We start from the raw sequence: 25,855 nt of genomic DNA, 5'->3' as shown, positions 1-25,855 counted from the left end.
TTCTGCCCCTCCATTAAAACCTTTATTCGCTTCTTGCCCTTCCATGTCACCCCCCCCCCCCTCCTCCCCAACCAGTCGTGGGAATTTAACACCTCAGAAACCGTGTGCACACAACTAGTTGCAGAGCCGTCTAAATATACGGCTGTGCTATCAACTATGCTGTTTGCATCTCAACTCTTCTAACGATGCGCCTTCCATGTAAGTCGCATAGCAACTAGACTTGACCAAGTCTTCAAGTAAACAAACGCGGACGATCGATCCATGTACATGTACATGGTCTTATTAAATGCACGCACATGTATTGATAGTTGCACAGATGAATAAGGCTAGGCTGAAATTTAATCTTAAGTGCAAAGTATACTTCACGCACTGGTCTGGCCTTCCTCGTTAGGTGTTTACAATACGATTATTGAACGGTCATACTACGAAAAACACAAACGAAACGTCTTATTTGCAACTTGATCATCAAGTTCATCAAGTTGATGGCAGATGGTGTGCAAGCTCTTGATCCAGGCTATAGAAGAGCCGCCGGCGCAATAAAACCTGGAAAATTACATAAAGGTTTCAATTTCTTCAACAATTGCAACTGTCCTAGGCCTAGTACTACGCCTAGGCTACTTACAACCAGACTGAGGCCAAACTCATACTTAGGCCTAGTAAAATTAACTGTAACACTAATTTAACAGTTACTAGCCTAGCCAACAATAGTAAGGGTAGGCTTGTGGGTTATTTGTTCTTTGCCTCAGGTTACTAGATCCTATATAGGCCTAAATGAAGTAGGCCTACTGTAGCTTCTTGTTTAGCCCCTGCATAGGCTAGAGCTGACACTGAAGTAACATAGGCTAGGCCAATGACTAGAGACAACAGGCCATACAATAACAGACTTAGGCCTGAACTTACTAAACCATGAACAAAAAAACTTAGTCTAAGTACTCAACTTCAACAGGCTAGAGTTAGCCCTCACCTAGGACTAAGTCTTACTCTTACTAAGAGTCTTAGCAGCTACTGTAGTAGGTACGGTCAAGAAGGAGGAGGGGGGGGGACTAAACGTAAATGAAACAAGTACTTTATTTTCAACAAAGTGGCTATTTTTAGGAGTAGGAGTAACAATAATTTCTGGTTACGCATGCGCAGTTGCTTTAATAATAATTTCCGGCTAGTGTTTAGGGTTACCCCTACTGCATGCGCAGTTGCTTTATTTACTTTACTGCGCATGCGTAACCGGATATTCGCCAATGTCGTAAGAATAGTTTATAAATAATTGTTACTCCTGGTCGTAAGAATAGCCACAGCCTATTTTCAATTGATGCTCTATAGGAACTAACTTTAAAACAACTTTCAATAACTACTTCAAAAAGTTAGTGCATGTACTCACTACTGTATGGCTTATTACAAGTCAAGCTCATGTAGAACTGTTAGGATTTCATACAGTTCAACATAGGGATAATGGGAGAGGTGGGCCTGGGAGGTTAGGGAACAAGCTGAGATTTTGAGATGAGATTTTGATGGTTACACCTCACTTGGTATGTGGCATTTAAAACAGTGACATCAAGAATGTAATCAAGATGGGTCTCATTGTCCAACATAAAGCACTTTACTTTTCATTCCATGTTTAGGCCTGTGACAACAAGTTAAACATAAATATTTAATCGGATTGTTGAATAAATAAAAGTAGCTTACTGTACATGTACTTCAAAAGATGGTTTTACTGCCATTTCAGAAATCCAAAAATGTCTACAGTATCTTCTGGGATATGACAATGAAATGTGATAACTCAGAAACTAAACTTAATATTCCTAGCAGAAAGGAATTATGCACCCATATGATCTTTAATACAGTATTACCCCATTTACTGTTTATCCAATGAAATATCCAGACATCTTGAAGCCAGCTAAAATCAAATTACCATGAGATTCTGGGCGAGACTTACAACAGAATATGCAAAGGCAGCAGTCAGAGACTGGGAGGGTTAAATGGAAAATCACTAACCCCTTCCCCGGCACACACACGTACATAAGGCACTTTTTTTTTAACCCTTTTTTTTTAAATGTTCCCCATTGTTGAAAAATTTCAAAATAATGCAGGAGAAGCAAAAGAAAAAATATAGAAAAGAAAGTGAATTGGGTGGATAAAAATTGAATTTCTCTTTGTTTATTATGTCATGAATACCAAAACCAAACAAGTTCTCCACAATTGTATGTTTTCTCTTTTCCATAAACTTTTGATCTACTTTTACAAAGACATTTCATTATGAAACATGAAAAATATGTACACAATGATCATAACAAGCGAGGCAATTCCTGTCAAGAAGCCCAAAAACAATTAAATAGACTTTGCATTTTATTCCATTTTCCCCTTTTTATGAGTTTTTGATCTATTACAGAGACATTTGATTAAAAACATGAAAAATTTGTACAAAATGATCAGAACAAATAGGATAATTACTGCCAAGAAACTATAGACATCTAACAGTGAAGATTGTAAACACCCGACATCAAGAGAGGGCGGTCTGTAGGATTTGCCGCCAAATTTGGCCACATGTTCAATCCAATAAGCTGCTTTGTCCAATGGATGCATCGGTTTGTCTCTGTAAATTGCGCTAAGTCTGTCAATGTTCTTCTGAAATCTAGTCGTTAACAGAAAGAAACAGAAAAGAAAACGTAGTTCATGAAAAGTGATTCACCATGAGCAATTTGAAGCATTCTAAATGTTAGATTCTTGTCCATTGAGGAATGAGAAATATTCTTTATGGAGTTAAATCATAAAACAAACAGGGAAGCACCATAATACAAACAGGTAGGCATCTTGTAACACAGGGTTTTACATGTTTCAACAACTTTTTTTTTTAATCTTAGGGATGGGGGGGGGGAGGGGAAGAAGATAAAAGGGGATTTGAAGGAAGGGGATTAGTGATGTATCCATGGTATTGTACAGTGTGCAATAAAGTTGCCTTTCATGCTGTTACATAGAAATAGACTGTAGAAGAGACAGATTTGTCTTCCCAAGACTTCTTGCTAATTCCTTTTCAAATGTTCTCTGTCCGAGGTCAAGTTGTGCTCCTTGAAAATACAGTAAATATAAAAGATTTCTTTGCAAATTTGTATTTGTTGAGTAAACTAGCTGCCAAGTACTAACCGATCGTTTGTCAGGACTTCCAATACAGCATCCCTTAGTTCATCAGATGACATTTCACGTAGATCCAACGTCTTCCCTATACCCTGGTGCACTACTCTGGCTGCAACCTGCCCCTGGTCACCTAACACAGGAAGGACCACCATCGGCACCCCATGATACAACGCTTCGTAAAAGCCATTGTTACCGCCTTGGTAAATGAAGACTTTGGTCTTGTTATGACCTGTCAAAATATAATTTATGGTAACATTAGATGAGAATATCATACTTAATGATGAAATTTTGTTAGTATAAATTTAGTTGACATTATGAAAGTCCTCGTAAACAATTTATAAAGAATTTAGAAATACAGATTGGCATTAAAGCCACTTTGCAAGATCTTCAATAACAATGGAGAGTAGACAATGACAATAGGAAGATAATAAGTGAGAATCACGCAAAGCAAATGCTCCAGAGATGTTAAATTTCTTCAAATCATGTACACCTTAAAAAGTAGCAGCATCAATACACTATTATTGGTAAGAGTGTACAGTATGTCCTTTCTGGTTTACAAGATTGTACAATGGCTTGCATGACATTCAGAAGTTCTACCACATCATGTGAAATCCAGAAAGCCAGGGGGTTTATCCCAACTTTTAAATATGGACAAAAAATTTCATATTCAACAATTTGGCATCCACATGATGGATGAAGTATGGATAGCTAAATTATTCCATGTCAACTAATATTTCTTGATTCATTTTTATCCCTGCAATGATGTGAAACATGAAGTACAGACTGCCACAAGTCGATTCTCAAAGCCTTGAGTTCTGCTGTGCCCGCCTATAGCTCTTGTTTTATTTAGATATATGTGAGTTTGCAGTGAATGAATATTATATAGCATTAAAGATAATACAACAAGCCGTGCCTAGAAGATCATTTAGAGGCAGCCAATCCATAATCTTCACGTTTGGGGGTACTGGAATATTGTCTTGGTTGTCAAATTTCCAAACAACTCTGCACGGTAAACCGGCTAAGCCATTGAAGATGTTTCTGGCGACCCTTTCGTTGGTACGATTCACGTAGGTCCCGAGTGAAAAGACCGCCACTCCTTGTTCCCCAGATCCAGCAACGAATTCTTCAAGTTCCTGAAAGTAACAAGAAAATTGAAGTCATAATGATCAAGATAAGTGAACATCAGAACTTCATTGGTAAAGGTTGAAAAAAATCGGAATAGCTGGGCAGGTTGGCTACTCTTACTTTGAAATTTGGGAATAGTGGGGCCCATCATTTAGAGCTCTACATCAGTTATTGGCAGCCCAGCTTTTGTAGTAGATAAATTATAATATATATAGTAGTAGTAGACACTGTACAGGCCTTGACAAGATTATAGATGAGATCCTCCTAAACAGGGGTATGTAGACTTATTATTTTAAGGGGGCCCAGTCTATTTTTCTAGTGGGGTAGACAGACCATGTTTTCTAAAGAAAAATTAAATTCTGACAATTTTTTAACTTGGTGGGGGTGCAGGCAAGCCCCCCCCCCTGCCCCATTGGCTAGGCCGATGTCTCAAAGAGGGCCACCCTTATCAATATCATTTGTATACTCAGATGTTGAACCGTCCACTCTTGCAAATCTACCAAGTTCCCATCCTCTGGGCTCCCAATCTCACTGTTGACAAAATGATAATTCCTTACCGCAGGAAGAGCCTTCGCAGGCTTTGTTGTGAGTCCACCGACTGTCACAATGTTTGGTGTCAATGGGAGGGCATTCTCAGCCGAGAAATCCATGTTGAATAAGAACAAGTCCGCTTCTGAAGAAATTTGATTAACAGTCTTTTCAGGCGAAATGTTGTGTTTCTTCATGACCTCCTGGTACGCCGAATCGTACACCTTGACGAAAGCAATCAGTTGTACATGATGCATGATGAAATTTTTCACACGCTGTAAAAATGTCATAGGAAGTGAAGGGATATTATCCACTAAAGCTATGTTGTAAGCCGGGTTGACTGGAGACCCATAAATAGCCGCCAACATGGCTATGTACCCGGACGGAATCACTAAAACCTGTGTCACGTTGAGTCGTTCTCCGACTAGACTACCGCATGGCCATACAACATCAGCAACAAAGGCATCAAACTTGGCATCCTTCAGTCTTTGAATTAGTTCAGTGTCCGAAAAAAGATCATCGCAATCAATGGCCCCAACCGTAATCATGCCGGAAGCATGTTTCAGTACACCCGCCATGATACCTTCGTCGACCGAACACTGCACGTATGACTTCATTGTATCCAAGGCTTGCTCGGGTGGATATGAATGTTTAAAAATTTCATATTTGAACAATGGACCCCATCTTGGGCTTCTCGTTCGAAATTCGCAGGCGTTACTGATGAGATACGTGACGTCATGTCCTTTCCTTACCAAAGCTTCAGCCACCGTGGCAGAAGTGGTGAAATGGCTGCCATCTCCCAAACCACTTTGAAAAAGAAACGAAAGCCCTGCAACTTGAACAGGACAAATGAAGGAAGTGATAACAAGAATTTCGCGGAAGTAGTACATGATGCCTAGCAGACGTCGTGCAGTCTGCTTACGTTGTATCTAGGTCCGTTGGTATTGGATATTGTGTACTTTGCCGGTCACGTACAGTAGTATAAAAGCAACTCCCTGGAAAAATTGATGTCCAAATAATGTAAATGTCCAATATGTCGGTTATACACGGCTGGTGTTGTGCTTAATACGTAATGGCATTGTAGATTGTAAACTGTTTGACATGCGCGTTGACCTGTTGGAGCATAAAGCAATCGTAAAATCACAAAGCTATATATATATAAATCATCTTTGGAACCTATATCCATAAAAGTAAACAATGGTGGTAAAAGGCTGTACGGATACTCGTAATTGCCATTTTAACTTGTGTAGCGAACGGCGATGGCCTCACAACATACATACAATACAGATGATTATGTTTTGTTAGCATAAAGCTATCTTGCACGGAAAATACACTCTTCAGGCTCGGCATTTAGAACTTTTATTATAGATGTACCTAGCCTTCGACCTTATTTCGCATACCAATATGATCGTATGGAAATCGGTTTTTATTGTCATTATCTGAAAAGTACAATTTAAGTAGTGTTACATATTTTAATTCATTTATAAAACGGCCTGTTTTGTTTTTTGAATGCAAGACAACCAGTCGTCTCTTCTGTAGTACTTTCATTTCGCTTTTCGTGATTTGTAGTAATAAAATATCAGCTTCACGTTTAGCTCGTTTCTGTCTTTCAGGTCATGGCACAATTGCGGCCAATTCTTCCATCCCAAGCAAGTACCAGACGGTGGTTATAAGCAACTCCGACAAGAGAGGATTTGGCGGGACATCCAAGAGATTTAACTATGATGCTAATGCGGTGAGATCATGCTCTTCCGTTCAGGAAAAACTGTTTATTACTTCATTAACATACACTTTAGGGAGTGTGATGTCCGGGCACGGAGCTGAAAAGCCGACTAAAATTAGCTGAAGACGAAGACGAAAATCCGTAATATAAAAACACACACTGACGAAAGTCCGTAGTAAAGTAATAAAACAACTTGTATTTACAGAGATATTTACACCGTTCCTCACAAAAAACACGAAAAACAAGGAAACAAAATAACTGTTGAATGATACACTCTAAACGCTATAGAATGGTTATATACTAGAAACGTACTCGTATAAACGTACTCGTAGGTCACAAATGGTGATAATTAAGCTCGTAAATACCGTGTTGGCTTGTAGGCTTTCAACACCCGAAAACATAAAAATAACTTTTCTATGGAAGGCCGAATAAGCAACTCTGCCACTACACCGGCCCCTTAATTGTACAAACCAAGCATGTTTGACAATTACCCTAAACATTTTCTGGTAGAACAATGAATAATACAACAAGGATAACAAACTAAACATTTTTTTAAAAGCAAACTAGCACACTTATTTCCAAACATGTAGAAAAAGCATAGTAAAAAAAAACAAAGTTCTCAAACAAAATAACAGCTCAAAAACTTAAACTTTTGCTTACAAATTACATAATTAACTTTGTGTTTACAAAAGAGATAATTAGGTCTTCACGACCTTTACCCAAGGGCGCTTGGCTCACCTTGGTAGCTACATGCATTATTACATTGAACAAAGGAATGCAGAACTTGGCTCAATACTCAACTGAAAGTAAGTCAAAAATGTCAGGTAAACATAACAATAGTAAGAAATTTCACATGGAGAGGTAAATTTAGATCAGATCAGACCTTCACGGTCTTAATCCAAGGGCGCTAGGCTCACCTTGGCACATACATAGAGCAAGCTTTATTCATCAGCCTCTAATAACAGGCACAGTTTGGCTATTGGCCGCTCTAATTCACTGGAAGCAGTTTTTACCTTTACCCGCCTAACCTCTCCCCTTTGATCTGACAATACTGAGGTGATACGTCCCATCAACCAAGAATTTCTCGGGGCGTTATCTTCTACTATCAAAACTATGTCTCCAGGCTCAAAGTTCCTCTTTGGTTTCAGCCACTTTTGACGCTGCTGAAGTTGAGGTAGGTATTCCCGAAGCCATCTCTTCCAAAAGAGGTCGGCAAGAAACTGCGCTTGTCTCCAACGTCGTCGCACGTAGACATCTGTCTTGACGAAGACTCCAGGTGGGAGATTAGGTTTGCCTTTCAGAAGAAGTAAGTGGTTTGGTGTCAGGGGTTCCACATCGTTGAGATCGAGGGACACAGTAGTTAAAGGACGACTGTTTATTGTTGCCTCCACCTCACACAAAAAGGTTTGCAAACTCTCATCACTTAATGTTTGTGACCGCAATAGAACATTTAGGATCTGTCTCACAGTTCTGATTTGACGTTCCCAGACTCCACCATAGTGTGAACCAGTTGGTGGGCTGTATTTCCAGTCAACATTGACTTGTAACATTTCACTTCGAATCTTTGAGTCATTCCATTCTTGAATACTCAGTTTCAACTCTCGATCTGTTGCCACCAAATTGGTTCCATTATCAGACCAAATTTCACCAACTTGTCCTCTCCTAGCGATGAATCTGCGGAGTGCATTGATACAGGAATCGGTGTCGAGAGCATGTGCTACCTCCAAGTGTACTGCACGTATTGCAAAACACGTGAAGACCACTCCGTATCTTTTCACTAAAGAACGTCCCTGTTTGACATTGAAAGGTCCAAAGAAATCCACGCCCACTCTTGTAAAGGGTGGCTCATCAGGAGTAATACGAGAAGTCGGTAAATCAGCCATCTTTTGTTCACCAGCCTTTGCTCGCAAACGCCGACATGTTACACACTGGTTAATACATTTACGTACCAGTGCATGCGCACTCACAACCCAATACTTTCTTCGCAGATGCGACAGAGTCAGGGCTCTTCCTCCATGGTGTAACTGTGTATGGATTTCTCTCATAATCATCTCGGATACAATAGATTCCTTGGGAAGGATGTACTGATGTTTCTCACATTCAGGCATGGCTGACCGACTGAGTCGTCCTCCCACTCTCAACACTCCATCTTTGTATCTCGGATCCAGCTTGTAGATAGGGCTTCTTTTCTTAACTGATCTGCCCTTAGAGTTGTCTCGTAAAGAAGCAATTTCATCAGGAAATGCTTGATTCTGAACAAATTTCACAACTGAAACTTCTGCTTTTTCCAAGTCGGAGACAGACAAATTCATTTTGAATCTCCTTTGTCTGGCATGTCTCATTTTCTCATCTATTTCCATTGGCTCTTGACCCTTCAAACTCTTACGAAGATCACTCAGCTGCTTTAGTACTGACATCAGTTTCAACATCCATGCAATGTGACACTTGAGCTTGAACCAGCCAGAGTACTTGCTGATCAACTCATTCATGGTGTTCTGGGCTACATTGGTAGACGTAGCAGCAACCGTTGCCGTCTTTTTAACCTCTGGGTCTTTCAAAGATATATCTCGTTCAAATTTCTGTCTTAAGGGCCACTCGTTCTCATGCAGCCAAAGAAAATCTGGTCCAAGGATCCACCTATGGCATCGTATTAGGTCGTCTGCATACAGACCTCTCGATGCGTCATCAGCTGGGTTTTCTGAAGATTCCACATATGACCATTGACTTGGCTGGGAAGTGTCAGTAATAATGGCAACCCTGTTGGCTACAAAAGTATGGTATCTCGCTGAACTATTACTGACGTATCGAATTACTGAGGTACTGTCTGTCCAAAATGTCACACTGTTCAGTTTGATATGCAGGTCTCTCTCCAAGGATTTGAAGAGTCTCACAGACACTGTAGCCGCTGTGAGTTCTAACCGTGGGATGGTGATTTGTTTGAGGGGGGCAACCCTTGCCTTCCCCATCACAAATGCGCAATGAATTTGGTTTTCTTCATTAACGAAACGAACATATGCAGCAACACCATAACCGCTTTCACTAGCATCACTGAAAAGGTGTAGCTGGGTGTTTCTGACATTGTCATAACCATCTGACTTGAGACATCTGTTGACCTTGAAGTCTTTCAACTTTGGCAATTCTACCAGCCATCTTTTCCAACATTTCAGATGCTCGTCTGGAATATCGTCATCCCAAGCCAATTTCATTCTGCAAAGGTCTTGGAGAATTCTTTTTGCAACTAGCACAAATGGGGCGAGAAATCCTAACGGGTCATAGATCGAAGCAACTATCGATAGGATCCCCTTTCTAGTGTATGGCCTCTCATTCACTGTCACTCGGAATTGAAACTGATCTGATTCCACACACCATGAGACTCCAAGAGCTCTGTCAATTGGTAGTTTGTCTTTCTCCATATCTAAACTCCTGATCCCTTCTGCTCTTTCACCTTTGGGAATGGTATCCAAGACCAATCTACTGTTGCTGACCCATTTTGTCAAACGGAATCCTCCTCTGCCCAATAATTCTCTCAATTGTTTCATCAGAACAATAGCTTCCTCTTCGGTCCCTACTGATTTCAACATGTCATCAACGTAGAAGTTTTCCTTTACAGCTTCTATGGTTCTTTTATCGAAACCATCTCCAAAGTCATCTGCAGTTTTATGCAACGCATAGTTGGCACAACTCGGTGATGACACCGCACCGAACAAGTGCACCATCATTTTGTATTCTCTTAAGGGTTGGTCAGTATTTCCATCTGGCCACCAAACAAAGCGTAGGAGGTCACGATGTTCCCTTTGCACTCGAACCTGGTAGAACATCACTTCAATGTCTGCCATGAGGGCAACTGGCTCCATTCTAAAGCGAAGAAGGACTCCAACCAAAGAATTTGTAAGGTCGGGGCCTTGCAGGAGTTTGTCATTTAATGATACTCCCTTGAATTTGGCTGCACAGTTGAATACCACACGTATTTCCTTCTTCTGAGGATGGTAGACTCCATGGTGAGGAACATACCACACCTTGCCATCATCACGATGTGTCTCTTCATCTGTTATCGGAACTGCATAGCCTTTATCCAGCAACCCTTGCATGAAACCTTTGTAGTCCTCATAGTACTTTGGATCCTTCTGAAAACGACGTTTCATGTTGGTAGCCCATTGCACTGCCAAGTCTTTATTGTTTGGCATGCAAGAATCTTCTTGTTTAAGAGGTAGGGCTGTTTCATAGTGACCATTCACCAACTTTGCTGACTTATCTAACTGTTGGAGGAATTGGAGATCATCTCTAGATTTTTCAGGTATCTCTTCTGAAATCCTTTCGCTAAAGTCGTAGTTAAACTGGGAAGTTAACATTTCATCTATGGTCCGCAAACTGACGTAGTTGACATGAACCTTCATGCCACTCTTTATTGGACCATTCACAGTCCATCCCAGACATGTACGTACAGCATAAGGTCCATCTCCCTGGCTGTTAACCACTTCCCATGGTTCTAATGCTTTATGGGCATTTTGTCCAATGAGCAATCCAACTTCCGTTGCCTTTGAGTCTGGTATTGAGACTCTTCTCAAGTAAGGCCATTTTCTCAAATCATCTTGAGTAACAATGTCTTCTTTGTTAACTGGAATCCGTTTTTGGATGTACACTGTTGGCAATGGCAAGGAGTTCAGTCCTTGTAGGTCGCACACTTCTAAATTCACAACAAATCGGCTCTCCACCAGTCCATCATTCGGCAGTGTACTTAACAGTATTTTGGTCTTAGGTCCACTGACACACAACTGCTTAGCAAGGTTCTCTGAGATAAAGGTGTCAGAGCTACCAGTGTCTAAGAAGGCATAAGTCTCGACATCTTTATTTGTTGACTTAGATTTCACTCGCACTGGCACAACAGGCATGGATGTCTTATTGACTCCGGCCCCCATACAGATACTAGTCCCTGGTTGGGTGTTAACACAACTCGTCTTGACTGTAGTGGTTGTTTCTCTGGGTGCTTGATTTGAGCAGTCACCCAATTGGCTTGTGGACTTACGTTCGGGCTGTTTACCATAATGAAGTACTGTAGGGTGCAGTTTCCGACATACTTTACAAATAAGTCTATCCTGCTTGCAATCTTTACTAATATGATTACCATCAAGACATCTGAAGCACAGTCCTTTAGTACGTAGGAAGATCAACTTTTCTTCATGTGTTTTGGAGCCCAATTCTCTGCAGACTTCTAGCATGTGGTTATTGCCACAATACAGGCATTTAGTATATTCCATACTCCTTCCTTCGTTCTTGGATCTTGGTTTCTGCTCCTGCATAATTGTACTGAAACCTTTAAAGGACTTTCTGTTTTGCCTGAATTTACTACAGTCCTTTGAACTCTCCATACTTATGTCACCGTAAATCGAGTCGGTAGCTATCTTCACTTGTTCTCTGACAAACTCAACATAGTCATGGAATCCTGCCAACTTATGACTCTTCCCTTTGATTCTGTAGGCTTGCAAGCGCCATCTTTCTCGTAGTCTATAAGGAAGTTTGCTAACCAACTTCATTATACTCTCTGTCTGGTCCATTTTCCTGAGGATCTCACTTTCATTAATAGCGTTACCAAACACAACACAGAATGTAAGGTAATCTTTCATAGCCGCTGAGTTTTCTCCTTTAATAGGTTGCATCATTTCTATTTCTTTTCTGTAAGAACTCAAGATTCTAAAGTCATCGCCGTACTCCTCCTCTAGCTCTCGTCTAGCCTGCTCATAACCTCTCTTTGGGTCTTTCCCCATGCAACTTCTTACTAGCTCTCTAGGCCTACCAGATGTAAACTGCTGTAAGTAGTATAGCCTATCTTGGTTGTTGTCTGTTAGTTGCTCAATGTTGTGTTCAAAAGCAGCAATAAAAGCTCTGTAATCTTGAACTTTACCATCGAAAATTTGCAACTCACGCCTAGGAAGTGAAACAAGCTTTTGCTGGTCTATCATCATTCTTGAGATCTCTGTTTGGGATCGAATCAAGTTGTGTACACCACTGGAATCAACTTTGTCGTCAGACTTTGTCAGCAGGCTTTCTTCGTCACTTGATTCTGGGTTGTCATATTTCTTGAACACATTCGCCTTTGCCTCTGCCAACTTCATTTCAACTTCTAACTCATAATCCTCCCGTTGTTGTTTGAGCAATCTTTCTTTCTCTTCAATTTCTCTTCTTTTCCTCAACATTTCAACCCTAACTTTTAGTCCCTCCAACTTGGCTTCCTCTTTCATACGCTCTGTCGATGCTACAGTCCTTACTGATGAGGCCTTTGAATTTTTGGAACCCTTACTGGAAACCTGAGAAATACTATCTTGAGGTTTTATGTCGACCTCTCTTCCTTTAATCCATTCAGACATTGCCTTGGAAAACTGTTGATATTCCTCCGATTTCGGTTGGTAATAAGTGCTGTTCTCCTCTGTGGCCTCTTCCTCATTCAACATAGCAATGTATGCCTTATGGGCTTCCGAAAAATCAACAAAGTTTCTGTCATACAAAGACACCTTTTCTCGAATTTTCTCATCCTCAACTGACGGTAGCGTTATAATACTTGATATCTCATTTTTTAATCGAGTCGAGGTACGTAAGAACTTAGCTCTTTCATTTTTGAGAGCCTCCATGTCGTTGGTTAAGGTATCGTATCAAAGTAACGAAATAGTGTCTCTTATAAGATTCCTTAGTGATGGCCCTTATAGGCTTCCGTAGAGAATGTTCAAGAAGCAGCACTCACGCACTGCTTTCACTGAAACTGTAGTCCCGTTATACGAGAACTGTAACTAACCTAGATACTGTGTGCACTACATATACAGTAGATAGCTTTGCCTACTTCCGCTATAGCCTATCCACATTTCAATCAGTAGCGAGGGGTCACAAAAAGGTTCGTAATCATAACGTATTGTTAACATATAAGATAAACAGTCCATCGTAAGGTTTCGTAAACACATAACCAAGGTATTTACCATGTGATGTCCGGGCACGGAGCTGAAAAGCCGACTAAAATTAGCTGAAGACGAAGACGAAAATCCGTAATATAAAAACACACACTGACGAAAGTCCGTAGTAAAGTAATAAAACAACTTGTATTTACAGAGATATTTACACCGTTCCTCACAAAAAACACGAAAAACAAGGAAACAAAATAACTGTTGAATGATACACTCTAAACGCTATAGAATGGTTATATACTAGAAACGTACTCGTATAAACGTACTCGTAGGTCACAAATGGTGATAATTAAGCTCGTAAATACCGTGTTGGCTTGTAGGCTTTCAACACCCGAAAACATAAAAATAACTTTTCTATGGAAGGCCGAATAAGCAACTCTGCCACTACAGGGAGCTTTACAGAGAATATAATACTTACTATGGTAGAGTATAGCAAACAAAATAGTCAAATTGCACAGATATTGAACAATATTTTGTATGTAGAACCAAAGTGTGTTTTAATAGGAAGCAAAATTCAGAACCAGCAAAACTGCTTTACAATATTTGAACACTAAATTGCTTCCCTGTCTCTGCTATGAGAAGGAAAACTTTACAAGTTAAAATGTAGCATTTTTGAGTTTTAACAAATCATAATCTTTTTTTTACTCTGTTTGATGGTAACGATCTCATAACATTGTAGTTCAATGGCTTGGCACGGCAAGGTTCAAATCAAATTTATAATTAACAAAATATGGATGACAGATTTTGAACAATTTACAATTTGTGATAATTGTTTTTGGTTAGCTGTGTTAAAGTTGCAGACCAAATATGACACAAAAAAAACTGTTCTAGGTCATCTGTTTGGAGAAAAAATAACAAGGGAAAAAAAATACAGTAATAACAGAAGAAACCAAAATTCAGAGGAAATGAGTTTGCAATTTGCATTAAACCTATAACAATTACTTAATTTATTTCTTACGGAGCAAAATTGTACATTTGCAATCTTTAATGAAATTGTGTTTTATAACCATACTTTGGTGTCAATTTTGGAGAAATGTCTGCACTTCCAATTATCCTTTGCTTCTAAAGACAAGAAAAATAGAGAGAAAGAAAGAACCATCCTCCACATAGGGCATTGCTTCTATGATCTGGTTCCAATTGTTACATCAGAGGAGGGGGGAAGGGGGAGGGAGGTTGTGGCATGAGGGGGAGGGGTCCAACCTATGCTGACAAGAATCTAGGGATGCTTAGCCTTATGCAACCCTCTATAGGGTCCCTGTGGTTTCACACTTCTTGCTCAGCACACACTTTGCAGCAATGCTTTACTTATGGTTAACATGTTTCTCTTAATTTCAGAATGAAAACCCAGGACCAGGCACATATCTCAAGCATGGAAAGGCAACCAATAAGACTCCATCACACTCCAAAAGAGGATATGGTGTTGGCTTTGTGTCAAAGGTCAGTCAATCTGAGAAGCAAGTTGTCATTAAATCCTTTAAAATTTTGTTACACTTGACCAATTTAGCAAGCAAACTGACAAATCAAAAGATTTTTCAAAATACAAATTTAACTGGTCTGTTGGATGCATATGTTAGCGTGGAATAAGGTTATATTGATACTGATGTTTTTGTTTCAAAATCGTCATATTTTTCAGATTTTTTTTATTTTTTATATTTTTTTTCTTACACATGGATAACCTGGATGCTATTTGTCAAGTTATTTTGAGACTGAACACGTCAAGAAAATTTGTTGACATTAATCATATTAATAATTCACAACTCAGCCCTGAACTTGTGTATCTGGTTAAACTGGGGTGTGGTGGAGTTGGGGGGGGGGGGGGGACTAGTGGGCCAAAGTAAGAAAGACTGTCACTGAGACAGACCTTAACTTATTTTCCAAAAATTATGGTTGTGTGTAAAAGTAAGTTGGCCTGACGTTTCGATCCTAGCAGGATCTTCTTCAAAGGCTAAAAAAAAAAATAATAATAAAAAAAAAAAATGGTTAATAACTCTTCTTAACATCTTCTGCATTCAGTGCACATATTGCTTCATATCCAGTACTCCAAGCCCAGATTCTTATCAATTCTGGTTTCCCATGGATATCAGTCAAACTGAGTTATCATATGGAAGGAATAAATGTGATTGTCTAGGTTTAACTGTTACTCTCTTCATGAAATGTTTCCTTACTGTCTGTTATATTGCAAATTTAGTATTATAAATTCCAATTTCTCTTCTGTGATTTATGGCTATAGATAGCCATTATGATTATTTCCATGGTAAAATTCTGTAATGTGAGACATATTACCTGTCATTGTGAATACTAGCTGTCTAGTAGAGAGTATTTCTCTACCTTGCACAGTGGCGTAGCTAGGGGGGGGGGTCAAGGGAGGGCAGGTGCCCTGGGCGCCTGGTTTAGGGGGGCACTGAAATAGGAGAATGAGAGTAAAAAAAATAAGAACTTTTAAGAAAAACATGACGAAATTGATGTATGTCATCAGGCATGAATATTTTCCAGTTACTAATAAGAATCTGAACTGAATGTAGTTGTTTATATTAGCAAATTTACAGATTGTGATTTCGTTTCGCCGTTTTTTTATATTTTTTATTCTGTTCTGTATTCTGTAATGACTACATGTCATGGAAATTTCAGTATACAGTTCCAAGGCAGTAGATTTCGAAAGGTGGAAACATCAAAGGCGTAGGAGCACAATTTGATTTAGGGGGGGGGGGGGGGGCTGTAACGACTTGCCCAAAAAAATATAACCATATAACCACTTTCAGTAGCGGGGGGAGGCGCAATTTTCTACTCACCCGGGTGCCAAAACCTCTAGCTACGCCACTGACCTTGCATGTAATCAGTGAGAGTTTATCCAATCTACTGTAGGCAGATGATGTAACTCCCTAAGGTCACTGACCTCTCTGTACACCTCCAGGCAATGACATAACCAAATTTCAACTTTGGGGTTATGCCTGTAAAAATTGAATAAATAATAATAAAATTAAAATTGAATAAGGGGTAGCTGAGGGGTCAAGGAAAAATTCAAATGGATGACTTAATTAATTAATCAATGTCTGTTGCATTCTTTCATTCCCCCATTTATACAGGATAGAAGGTCCAAAGCCTTGAAGACTACCGTTGGACCTGGCTCTGCGGCTTACTCGCTACCCAGTCTGTTGACGAGCCGGAAAGACTTCAACCAATCAAGCACCTCGAGTAGTTTTCAGAGTCCGATAGCAATTCAGAGAGAGAAATCAACAGACCAACCAGCTCCAAATGCCTACCAGGTACAAACAATGAAACATTCAGTCCACCCCTCCCCCCACCCCCTCCTACACCCCTTTCTCTTCCCCCTCTCTAATGCCATCTACAGAATTTTAGACAGATGAGCAGAGGATAATTTCAAGACAAGGGTCACTCAAATCACAATATTATCTGACATGGTGGTAGGTAAAACATTTCCAATGTATGATTGTGCCGATCTGCATATAATATGTACCTGAAGATGCATGGCTATGAAACATATTTAAGTACAACATTTGTCCCATAATGTCTGCATATAAAATGTACCTGGGGATGCACGGCTATAAAACATATTTAAGTACAACATTTGACCCATAATGTCTGCATATAAAATGTACCTGGGGATGCACAGCTATTAAACATATTTAAGTACAATATGCCCCATAATGACAGATTATTGTACAGAAATCTCCAAATAAAAAAATAACTAAAATGCATTAAGGGAGAATACAGCTGCCAATGGCCTACCTTGGGGGGATAATCTCTATATGTTGTCTCTTCAACTTCACAGAAAACCAATTATTTACCTTTTGCTCCTCTCTAATGTTCTCTATTCATTAGCAACATTGACAAAGTATAGCAGACTTTTAGCAGATATTCTTCTCAAGTTGTGTGTTTTTTTTTCTTCCCCTAAATTCATTAACACAATGTTTACACCCAAACACCCTGAAGTACTTCTTCTTTTCCCCCACCACAGAAACATATTAAAGAAGGAAATTAGGCTTATCACATTCTGACAGGAGTAAACCTTTTGTCGCAAATCAAATGAAATATGCAAATCAGGAATGGCCTTGAGACAGCTCCTGAAAGGATAATATCACTGACTGTAGGCTATCGGTGAGAGCGATAGAAAATTGTCTTCATCAAGGTTGTTGAACATGCCTTCCAAGAAAAACTCGCAGCACAAACTCATTAGTTGGTCTAGTACTCTGTAGGCTGGTTACCTTTTGTTGGAAGACTCGACAAGCAATTAAGGGGTCATAACACTTTCTATGCATTCTTTTCAATAGGAGCAGGCATACCCACAAGCATCAGAGATTAGTTTAATACATATGGTATCCCATGGCGAATTACTATTCAAAGTACTGGGTAAATTGCTATGGAAAATGTAGGGTCTTGTAGGGTTTTTGACTTTTACTTTCTTAGAGCGATTCTTTGTAAAGACGTAATAGTTTAAGTGTTTGAAAAGCGTGAATGTGAAAAACTGCTGCATAAAATGTTACTGTTAAATAATTTCCGAACGGAAAATGATATACACCCTACCAAGCTATTTTAATTAATAAGTTATTTCTATCATTTGGTCTCAGTGTTATTGTTCACTTCAGAATTAAATGTTCATGCTTCATGAGAAAACTAGAACTCTGTTAAAGATGTTTGCTCATGTTGGAAAGTAGTAAAAATGATACAGGCTGAGATAATACTGCATATTCATGGAAACCAAGGAAATTTGACATTTCATATGTAAACATGTATTCACTAACCATTATTGGCATCTGCTGTCAGCAGGGAATAGTATAGGGTAAATTTTTTTCTTTTCGTGTAGCCACATCATAAGGAGAAAATTAACTGGGGAATAGCAAACAAGTAAGGGAAAAGCCTGAATCAATATTTTATTTGGTCATTCATAAAGACATAAATTCTAAAATCTAAGATAAAATTTCCTTGCCACTTTCTTGTAGATATTTCAACCACAGTGGCATCTTCAACACATGAAGTATTTGCTGTAAAGGTGCTTTGCTATTATTTAAAATATCTCTTTCAATGATAACAATTCTATAATTTTTCATATTTTTGGTGGTGCTGAATATTTATGACTGCTCAATTTGTTCTTTGCAGGTCAACGACAGTTTATTACACAAACACCACGGTAACCATGGGCAGTCCGCCTTCAAGTCGACCTCCAAACGGGTCGATTTCCACAAGAATACTTCTTCAGCACCTGCACCTTGTAAGTCTTTAAAGATAAATGCTTGGGTTTGATTTATATCTCAATACCTTTATCCTGCAAGGGACCGACAGATTTCCTCTCCCTGTCCAGACAGATTGGAACAGTCTCCACTCTCCACTCTCACGAAACAAGAACATTGTTGCAGGAGTATCTTCAACAAAAGTGACATTCCGCACAAATTTATATCATGCCATTACAAAATCATACACCCAAAATTTTGAAGGAAAAAATGGAAAACCTAACTATGATGATTATTTTAGGTGATAGAGATACTTGAAATGAACAATTCTCCAGACATCTAAAACAAAAAACATCTTATTCTGTTTTATACCTGTTTTACTTTTGATTCACAAGTGAGACCAAAGACTTGAGCAAGTCTAAATATAACATCATGTGGACCACATGTGCTTGAATTTTGAATGGTTTTCTTTGTTTATTACAATGTTAACTTTCTGTAATAGAAATAATGATTCAAATGCTGAATCTGAATATATTGAAAACTATAAAGATGGCCTTGTGTCGGCTTTGTTTGGAGTAAAAAATATATTATACTCACAGTGAAAATATGAAAGAAAAATAATTGGAAAATTGAACGGTTTTACCTTTTTATTACTATTTACATAATACTTTGTTTATTATTTGCCTAATACTTTTGTTTACTTTTATTTTTTATATTTTTTTTATGTATTTATCTTTTGGTGGTTTTGTTTTCCTGCAGGCCACTATAATGTGAATGATAGAATAGTGAAGCCATCAGTTAAAGTTCCATACAGTAGCTTTAAGTCATCTACCAAGCGAGATATGCTACAAGCGGTGCCCGAGGTAGGTACTTCAAGCCCCTCCACTTCAACCCCCCATCTCTCTTAAATCAAACTCTTTGGGCATCTTTCACCTAATGATAGACTACCGTACTTTAATCCCCAAGGTTGCTTTTGAAAGAAACTTCCCACTGGTGATCAATAGTAGTTCTAACTGCGTGACATTTGATGTGACTGAAAATCTTGAGTATTAAGTTTTTTATTGGTTTTGAAGTTGAACAAGGAACTGAGATAAGTATAAATGACTGGCCATTGAAAAGATTACCTGGGAGCTGTCATATTAGATCTTAAAAAATGATAAATCATTAAGATAGTATCATCCGTAGCTTATAAAGGCAAGAAATCGGATAAATATCTACTATCCGGATTCAAGAGGAAGTGGAAGCCACCCCTCATTTCTTATATCATCTTTATTAGTCTCATGCCTCGGTTGTTTAAGTTGGTGATACGATTGGGCAAGGATCAATGATATCCTAGTATTTTGTTTCGGGGGAGGGGGCAGGGGAGGGGGCAGGGGGAGAGGGACAGTGTTGGTACGATGGAGTGTAACTTCCCAAGGAGGCTCCTAGGTATTTTTGAGATAATGTAGACTAGCAGATATTTTCATCCTGATGTCTGTGTGGATTTTTACTGGTGACTGAGAATATTGTAAAGATGACTGGCGCCCTCTTTCCTGCTTACATGGCCATGCCAGAGTGCTGGAATTTGTTGCAGTTCTTTTGTCACTTTGCGAATTGCTGTAGATATGAAAATAGGAAAAGTTGTGTGCAGGCAGTTCAAGCAAGGGTAGTAGTAGTAATAGGTATTTTGAATTCATTTTGGAAATGAAAAAAAAAACCATGACACTTCCAGGTTAACACACTTTATGTCTTTTTTATTGTACCTGTATTTTCTATTGAGAACCAAACATCCTGTGATTTACTGTACAAATGCATTTGTACCTACCAATGGGGAACACAATGTGATAAACCTTTTGATGCTGTGCCTGTTAACCTCCTTGTGTCCATCACAAATTGTAGGCTAGCAATATACTCTTCAAATTATTTGCTGGTAACATGATATAAATTTCCATGAATTTCACACTTGCATTCATCACTTAGATAATGTAAGTGGTGTGAAATTTGCAGATTACAGTTTTTCCTTCGTTTCCGTCTTTATTCTCAAGAACCCTGGACCAGGAGAATACCACCCATACGAAGCTGTCGATCCAGCTGACAAAACCTTGTTTCCACGGAAACACTACCTGTGCATTTCAGCCCCGGCAATGCCCCTGCCTCCGCCCCTTCCCGAACCCGGCCCGGGTAGTTATGAGCTGGTGGACTACAGGGGGCCTCCTAAACATTACATGTCCAGTTCGGCGTTTGTATCGACTTCCAGCAGATGGCGAGGAGGAGATGTGAAGTTTGAAACAGACCCAGGACCTGGTAAGTTTTACTGTTATTAATTCTTCCAATGTGGCTAAATTTGTAGACGATTTATTTCATATATCTTTGCCTAAATTGTGACTGCTTTGATTAAATCAGGCAAGAAAGTCACTTTTGTTTCAGGAGTGGTAAGTCTTCGGTTCTTGCAGCTGATGCAGTCTTTCTGCCTAATGATATTTTCAACATGGAGAGTATTTGTTTAATGCACAGTATTGATAGGTAGATGGATTTTCTTATTTGTTACGGTGGTGACAAAGACAGTGGCAGTATTTTCATTGGTATTAAAGCAGCAACCCTTGTTTATTGTAGATAGCATGCTAGATACTTTCAGGTGACTGCTACACAGGGTCTTAGTACTTTTCTGTGACACAAGTTCTATTGGGTCTTAAAGGTAGTATGTCCATAGGCCCCAAATTATAGCATGCTATAACTGCTAGAAGTTTTCAAAAAGTACTTTCGTGGGGGTCTTTGTTCTTCAGATTTGTTCCCAGACATTCTAAATGAACACACAAAATGACTGAATGTCCCAGTGAGGAAGATTTCTTCCAAGGTGGTAATAAAAACAGTTTAAGAGTAAATGTGACCATATTTGAATATCTGGCATATTTGGGGCCAATACAGCATAACATTTGAAGTATAAAGATCTTGTTTTAAAACAAAGTGAAAAAACTTAAAATCCTTTTTTTCTCTACCTCTCTTTTCAGCTACATATCGTCCATTCACAACAAGTAGAAAACAGTCGTTTCTGTACAATGCTCAAAAGAAGTGGGTGTTTCCTTAACACTTTATTACTACAACCCTTGGGTAGCCAGATGTGTGCTTTATATCATTCAGGATAAGTTCTTTCTCTCTATGGCAACCGAACTCCTTATCTCCATGGTAACAATCACTGTTACCAATTAAAGTGTGTATCAAGTCTGTCATTGGTATTTGATAATCAATGTTAACATTAACCAATATTCCACACTGTTCGTTTTTGTTTTATTTTGTAATATCTAATGTTTATTTTTATTGTAAGAGCCTTTGGTGCTAAAAGCAAAGACAATACAACTGGTACATCTAAATAGAGACATTGGTTACCAAATATAAGGGGGCCCTGTGGTAACACAAGATTTGCTAGATATGCTAAAATGGTCACAAAATGTCTGCGCTGACGACACATTGCATTCACACATTTTGAAGGGTTTAGATATGAATGCTTTGTGAATGTCTTTGTGTTTCCATGGTGACATAATCTGAACAATACTTCCTTCACTGAATATGCCTCTGTTTGCTTCCTGTTCAAGTCACTTTAGACCAGGAATCATGGGTTTATGTTTTGATTTAATACCCTTCTTAGATTGCAAGTACAGCATTCTTAGATTCATTCAAGGGAAATGGACCCAAATTGAAGGCTAAAATCGATCATTTAATCTATTAGTTTTGACATTTATTTTGAGACACATTATGCAGCATTTTGTATTGAGTGCTATGTACGTTTTTTTACCCATTTTTCTTCAAAAATGTTACCAATTATTGATCACAAGGATAACACTAATACCTCTCCCTCCACAAATGATTAAACATTCCCTTGAATTCTGACCTATTGTTTTGGGTTTTTTTTGCTCATGAGACTTTGATTACATTTTGTAGACAATCGCAATCAATATTTCTTGTCATCTGAAGTGAAACTTGACAGTTAAAATAAAGTCCAGGGGTAGATTTATTTGTTACTGATGAAAGACTAAACAATACTCTACATCGCAATTGATCGCGATTGTCTACAAAATGTAATCAAAGTCTCATGAGCAAAAAAACCCCAAAACAATAGGTCAGAATTCAAGGGAATGTTTAATCAGTGTTTAGAGTATTGTTTATTGTTTAATCTACATACCCTGGTGAAACTTCCATCCAATTCTTATATAGCGTTTTCGAGATATTGATAATTAAAACTGTCAACATTTTAAACATACAGTAAGAGATGTTGGATTTGGAGCATGTGTGACGGCCCATAGTTGCATTTTGAAAAGATGATGGTTTAATTTTTTTATTTTTTTTCACTATGTTGTTTTGATCTTGAATTGGATTAGGTTTCAACAGTACCTTGAAGGGATGTGAAATTAACAATATACCAAAGACTGCAGTTTAGCAATATTCACATGGATCCCTATTTTGAAGGAGTAATGGTAGTAAGGGTTTGCCTATGTGCATCTATGACATCAAAGCTGTTTGCTTCAAGTTCACTCCAGGTACAATATCTGTCAAATGTTGTTGTCTAAAAAGAAGTCGAAAAGTTAGAATTTGATGAAAATTTCATCAGGATGCTTAGAATGTCCTTCTTTCATCATTCTAAAAATAAATTTACTCCTGGACTCTCCTTTAAGATTACTGCAATGCATTTGAACAAGAAGGGCAAAAATTGAAAGGGAAAAATTTTAGATCCATGACACATTCTTTCTTCAGGGTAAAAACAAGTGATGTCAAATCTAGCACCCTGCTGGTCATTAAGGCTGAAAAAGTCACAAAGTAGTTAAAATTTGTCTCTTTTAAGTGCTCATTACTTAGCATATCTATTGTGTTGTGATCAACAAGACAACATGAATGATATGAAATAAGTTTTGGTGAGGTGCAGTTATTCTGTAAGGATATACCAAGAGAGAAATTAGAAAGTCTGAATTTTTTGGGTACAGATACATCTGTTTACCTGACCAAAAACTATGATTTCTGTTCAAAAATACAGGCAAGATATTTGGTCCGCTTGGATTGAGTTGGGTCCCAAAATTTGAGGGGGGAGGGGGAGTATTCCCCCAATTTAACCTAACTCATCATCTTTTGCTGAAATGTTTGTATCAGTTTTTCATCAGACCAAAGGTAAAACCTTTCATTCCATTGAAGAAAGTCTTACAATCAACATTTAGATATATGTTTTTATGTCACATAATTTTTGCTTCCTGTTTTATAGTTATGAGTTGTATATACCATATTTTGTATTGAGAGATTTCATTGTTACATTTTTTTAAAATAAATATTTATATATACTTAAAAGAATACATTGAATCTTGTCATTATTTCTGGAAGTTATAGGAGAGTTAAAGGGGTATTCCTCCATGTTTTAGGTGACTGCTCTTACTGTATTTTCTTTCTCCTCTCCCCATCCTCTCCCAACCCCTTCTTTTCCTCATCACCCCAACCGTAGAAACATATGTGCTTAAAGGAGACACTAAACCTTCGAAGTAGTCAATGCAGGGAGTTGTAACTACTCTCTGGTCAATGTGATGAAGATTTTCAAAATGAGTTTCGTAAGCTGTTTGGTGGAGTTTGTCATATAAGCTTATATAATGATAGTTGGTTGTTGTATCTCCTTTTTAAAGGAATATTCTCGAGGAAAATTTATTTTTTGACTAATGGAAGATTAACATATACTAAGCATCCCTAGTGAAATTTGCATGTAATTCCTCCATTGCCTATTCGATATATTGATCGTTGAAATTTACCACTTTTGTTTTGTTTTGTTACAGTAGGTGAACTTGAAGCATGCAGGTGTGACGTCATAGTTGCACCCTGACAGCAAAACTGTTTTTGTTTTTATTTAGTATTCACCTTATTGATTTGATCTTGGATTGGATACTGAGGGGTTTCAACTATGCTCAAGGGGATGATCAATATGTGAAAACCCCAAATTAATGACTGTAGTGTATTGTGTTTCATAAATCGCAAGTTCAAAGCTTTATTTATCACCGTGCATATGGTGGAACTACAAGGTGTTAAGTAACGTACCTTTAAATGCCCTTGCAGTGGCATAACAACTTGCTACAGATGTGCTGAAAATGTCACATATTCAAAACACCCTTCAAAACAATTCGGACAGCTTTGAAATGTATATATGCTCAAAATTGTGCGACCATCATCTTGTTTACACATTGGCAAGCTGAGCAAGGCAGTTTTTACAGTCACTTGAGTCAGAGGGGGGGGGGTTGGGGTGGGGGGAGGCATTCATCCCGAACCCACATTTATCAAAATTGCCAATACATAGCTGTTTCCCCCAATTTTTATAATCAACGATGTTACATGCACAATACCATGACGAATTTTGACTTGCAAAATAAAAATACCTCTAATTAACAATAGCTCACCGAACCAAAATATTCTTTGTTCTGGCCCTCTCTTTCTTATCTGATCAGAGAGTCTGCGAAAATTTTACAAATGTCTATAGAAATAATGTAACTGGTTCTATGAGAAAGGAACATCACCCTTTGGCCAAGTTTAGCTACAGCGATATCCGTATTTAACAAATTGCCTGCATCCATAGGAAACATTCGCCATTATTAAGTCCCTGGAATGTGTGCCTTGTTAGCGACATATTCTGATTCGCCGAGGAAAAGTACGATTCATATCCCTAATGGATGTTCAAACTTCTTGTGTGCCCCAAATAATTTTCAAGTTTAAAATGTATCATCCATGTGGAAGAGTAAATAAAGTAGTTTTTCGTTAGAGCATCGCCCACCCTCCTTCCCCGTAGTTCTACATAGCGTGGATGTCGATCGGGTCATGAAAATTGTTAAGCCTACGATTCCGCAATACTGAATACACAGGCTATATAAGAGGAAAGTTCATCTCTCCTTTGAAATATCGAAGAAAAGTAACCGTCTTTTAAAGTCGGCTGTATAAAGGAGTAAAGGGAAGGGTGGGGGGGGGGCAACCTACTGGCTTATGACAGCGTGGTATTTATTAGTCAGCTAATGTTAGGTCACGTGTAACAACAGAACAACATCAGGTAGTAAACTAAGCTGCTATACGCACATTTGCGGTGTTGCACTATTTTGTTACGCTCCTAGCGGAATACATCCCTGTTGTTTTGCGATTGATTACCGTGTACAAAATATATATATATATTGTCGCCCATCCGGCGAGTTTCACTAAACATGCATGAAAAATAATACGGGATAGGTTACATTTAG

The 25,855-nt window shown here is 38.6% G+C and overlaps 2 protein-coding genes and 1 long non-coding RNA gene across 3 annotated transcripts in view; 2 read left to right on the top strand and 1 right to left on the bottom strand.

Moving 5' to 3' along the window:
• The window catches only part of LOC139974418 (uncharacterized), an 84,656-nt gene that overhangs the window by 1,277 nt on the left and 57,524 nt on the right, over positions 1–25,855 (top strand). The gene's annotated exons all lie outside the window — the stretch shown is intronic.
• On the top strand, positions 262–23,945 carry LOC139974414 (O(6)-methylguanine-induced apoptosis 2-like). Its single transcript, XM_071981556.1, has 8 exons — positions 262–561; positions 6,393–6,514; positions 14,785–14,886; positions 16,533–16,712; positions 18,565–18,676; positions 19,395–19,498; positions 20,660–20,918; positions 21,623–23,945. Exons 1-8 carry the CDS (start codon positions 483–485, stop codon positions 21,697–21,699), a joined length of 1,035 nt encoding a protein of 344 aa, XP_071837657.1. The 5' UTR covers positions 262–482; the 3' UTR covers positions 21,700–23,945.
• On the bottom strand, positions 2,121–6,049 carry LOC139974412 (UDP-glucuronosyltransferase 2B33-like). The gene is made up of 4 exons (XM_071981554.1): positions 4,809–6,049; positions 4,040–4,259; positions 3,136–3,355; positions 2,121–2,626 (listed from the first exon to the last, which is right to left on the bottom strand). Exons 1-4 carry the CDS (start codon positions 5,667–5,669, stop codon positions 2,341–2,343), a joined length of 1,587 nt encoding a protein of 528 aa, XP_071837655.1. The 5' UTR covers positions 5,670–6,049; the 3' UTR covers positions 2,121–2,340.

Source organism: Apostichopus japonicus, chromosome 9, assembly GCF_037975245.1.
Source record: "Apostichopus japonicus isolate 1M-3 chromosome 9, ASM3797524v1, whole genome shotgun sequence".
NCBI classification, from domain to species: Eukaryota; Metazoa; Echinodermata; class Holothuroidea; order Aspidochirotida; family Stichopodidae; genus Apostichopus; species Apostichopus japonicus.
Note: the sequence above shows the minus strand (reverse complement) of the source record. Positions and strands in the feature narration are given on the sequence as shown.

Coding starts and splice junctions, on each gene's coding strand:
- LOC139974414 (XM_071981556.1), top strand. CDS start 483: ATGGCAGATGGTGTGCAAGCTCTTGATCCAGGCTATAGAAGAGCCGCC. Junction 562..6,392: donor ACCTGGAAAATTACATAAAG/GTTTCAATTTCT, acceptor TCTGTCTTTCAG/GTCATGGCACAATTGCGGCC. Junction 14,887..16,532: donor GTGTTGGCTTTGTGTCAAAG/GTCAGTCAATCT, acceptor CCATTTATACAG/GATAGAAGGTCCAAAGCCTT.
- LOC139974412 (XM_071981554.1), bottom strand. CDS start 5,669: ATGTACTACTTCCGCGAAATTCTTGTTATCACTTCCTTCATTTGTCCT. Junction 4,260..4,808: donor CTGCGAAGGCTCTTCCTGCG/GTAAGGAATTAT, acceptor TGTTACTTTCAG/GAACTTGAAGAATTCGTTGC. Junction 3,356..4,039: donor GCCTCTAAATGATCTTCTAG/GCACGGCTTGTT, acceptor ATATTTTGACAG/GTCATAACAAGACCAAAGTC.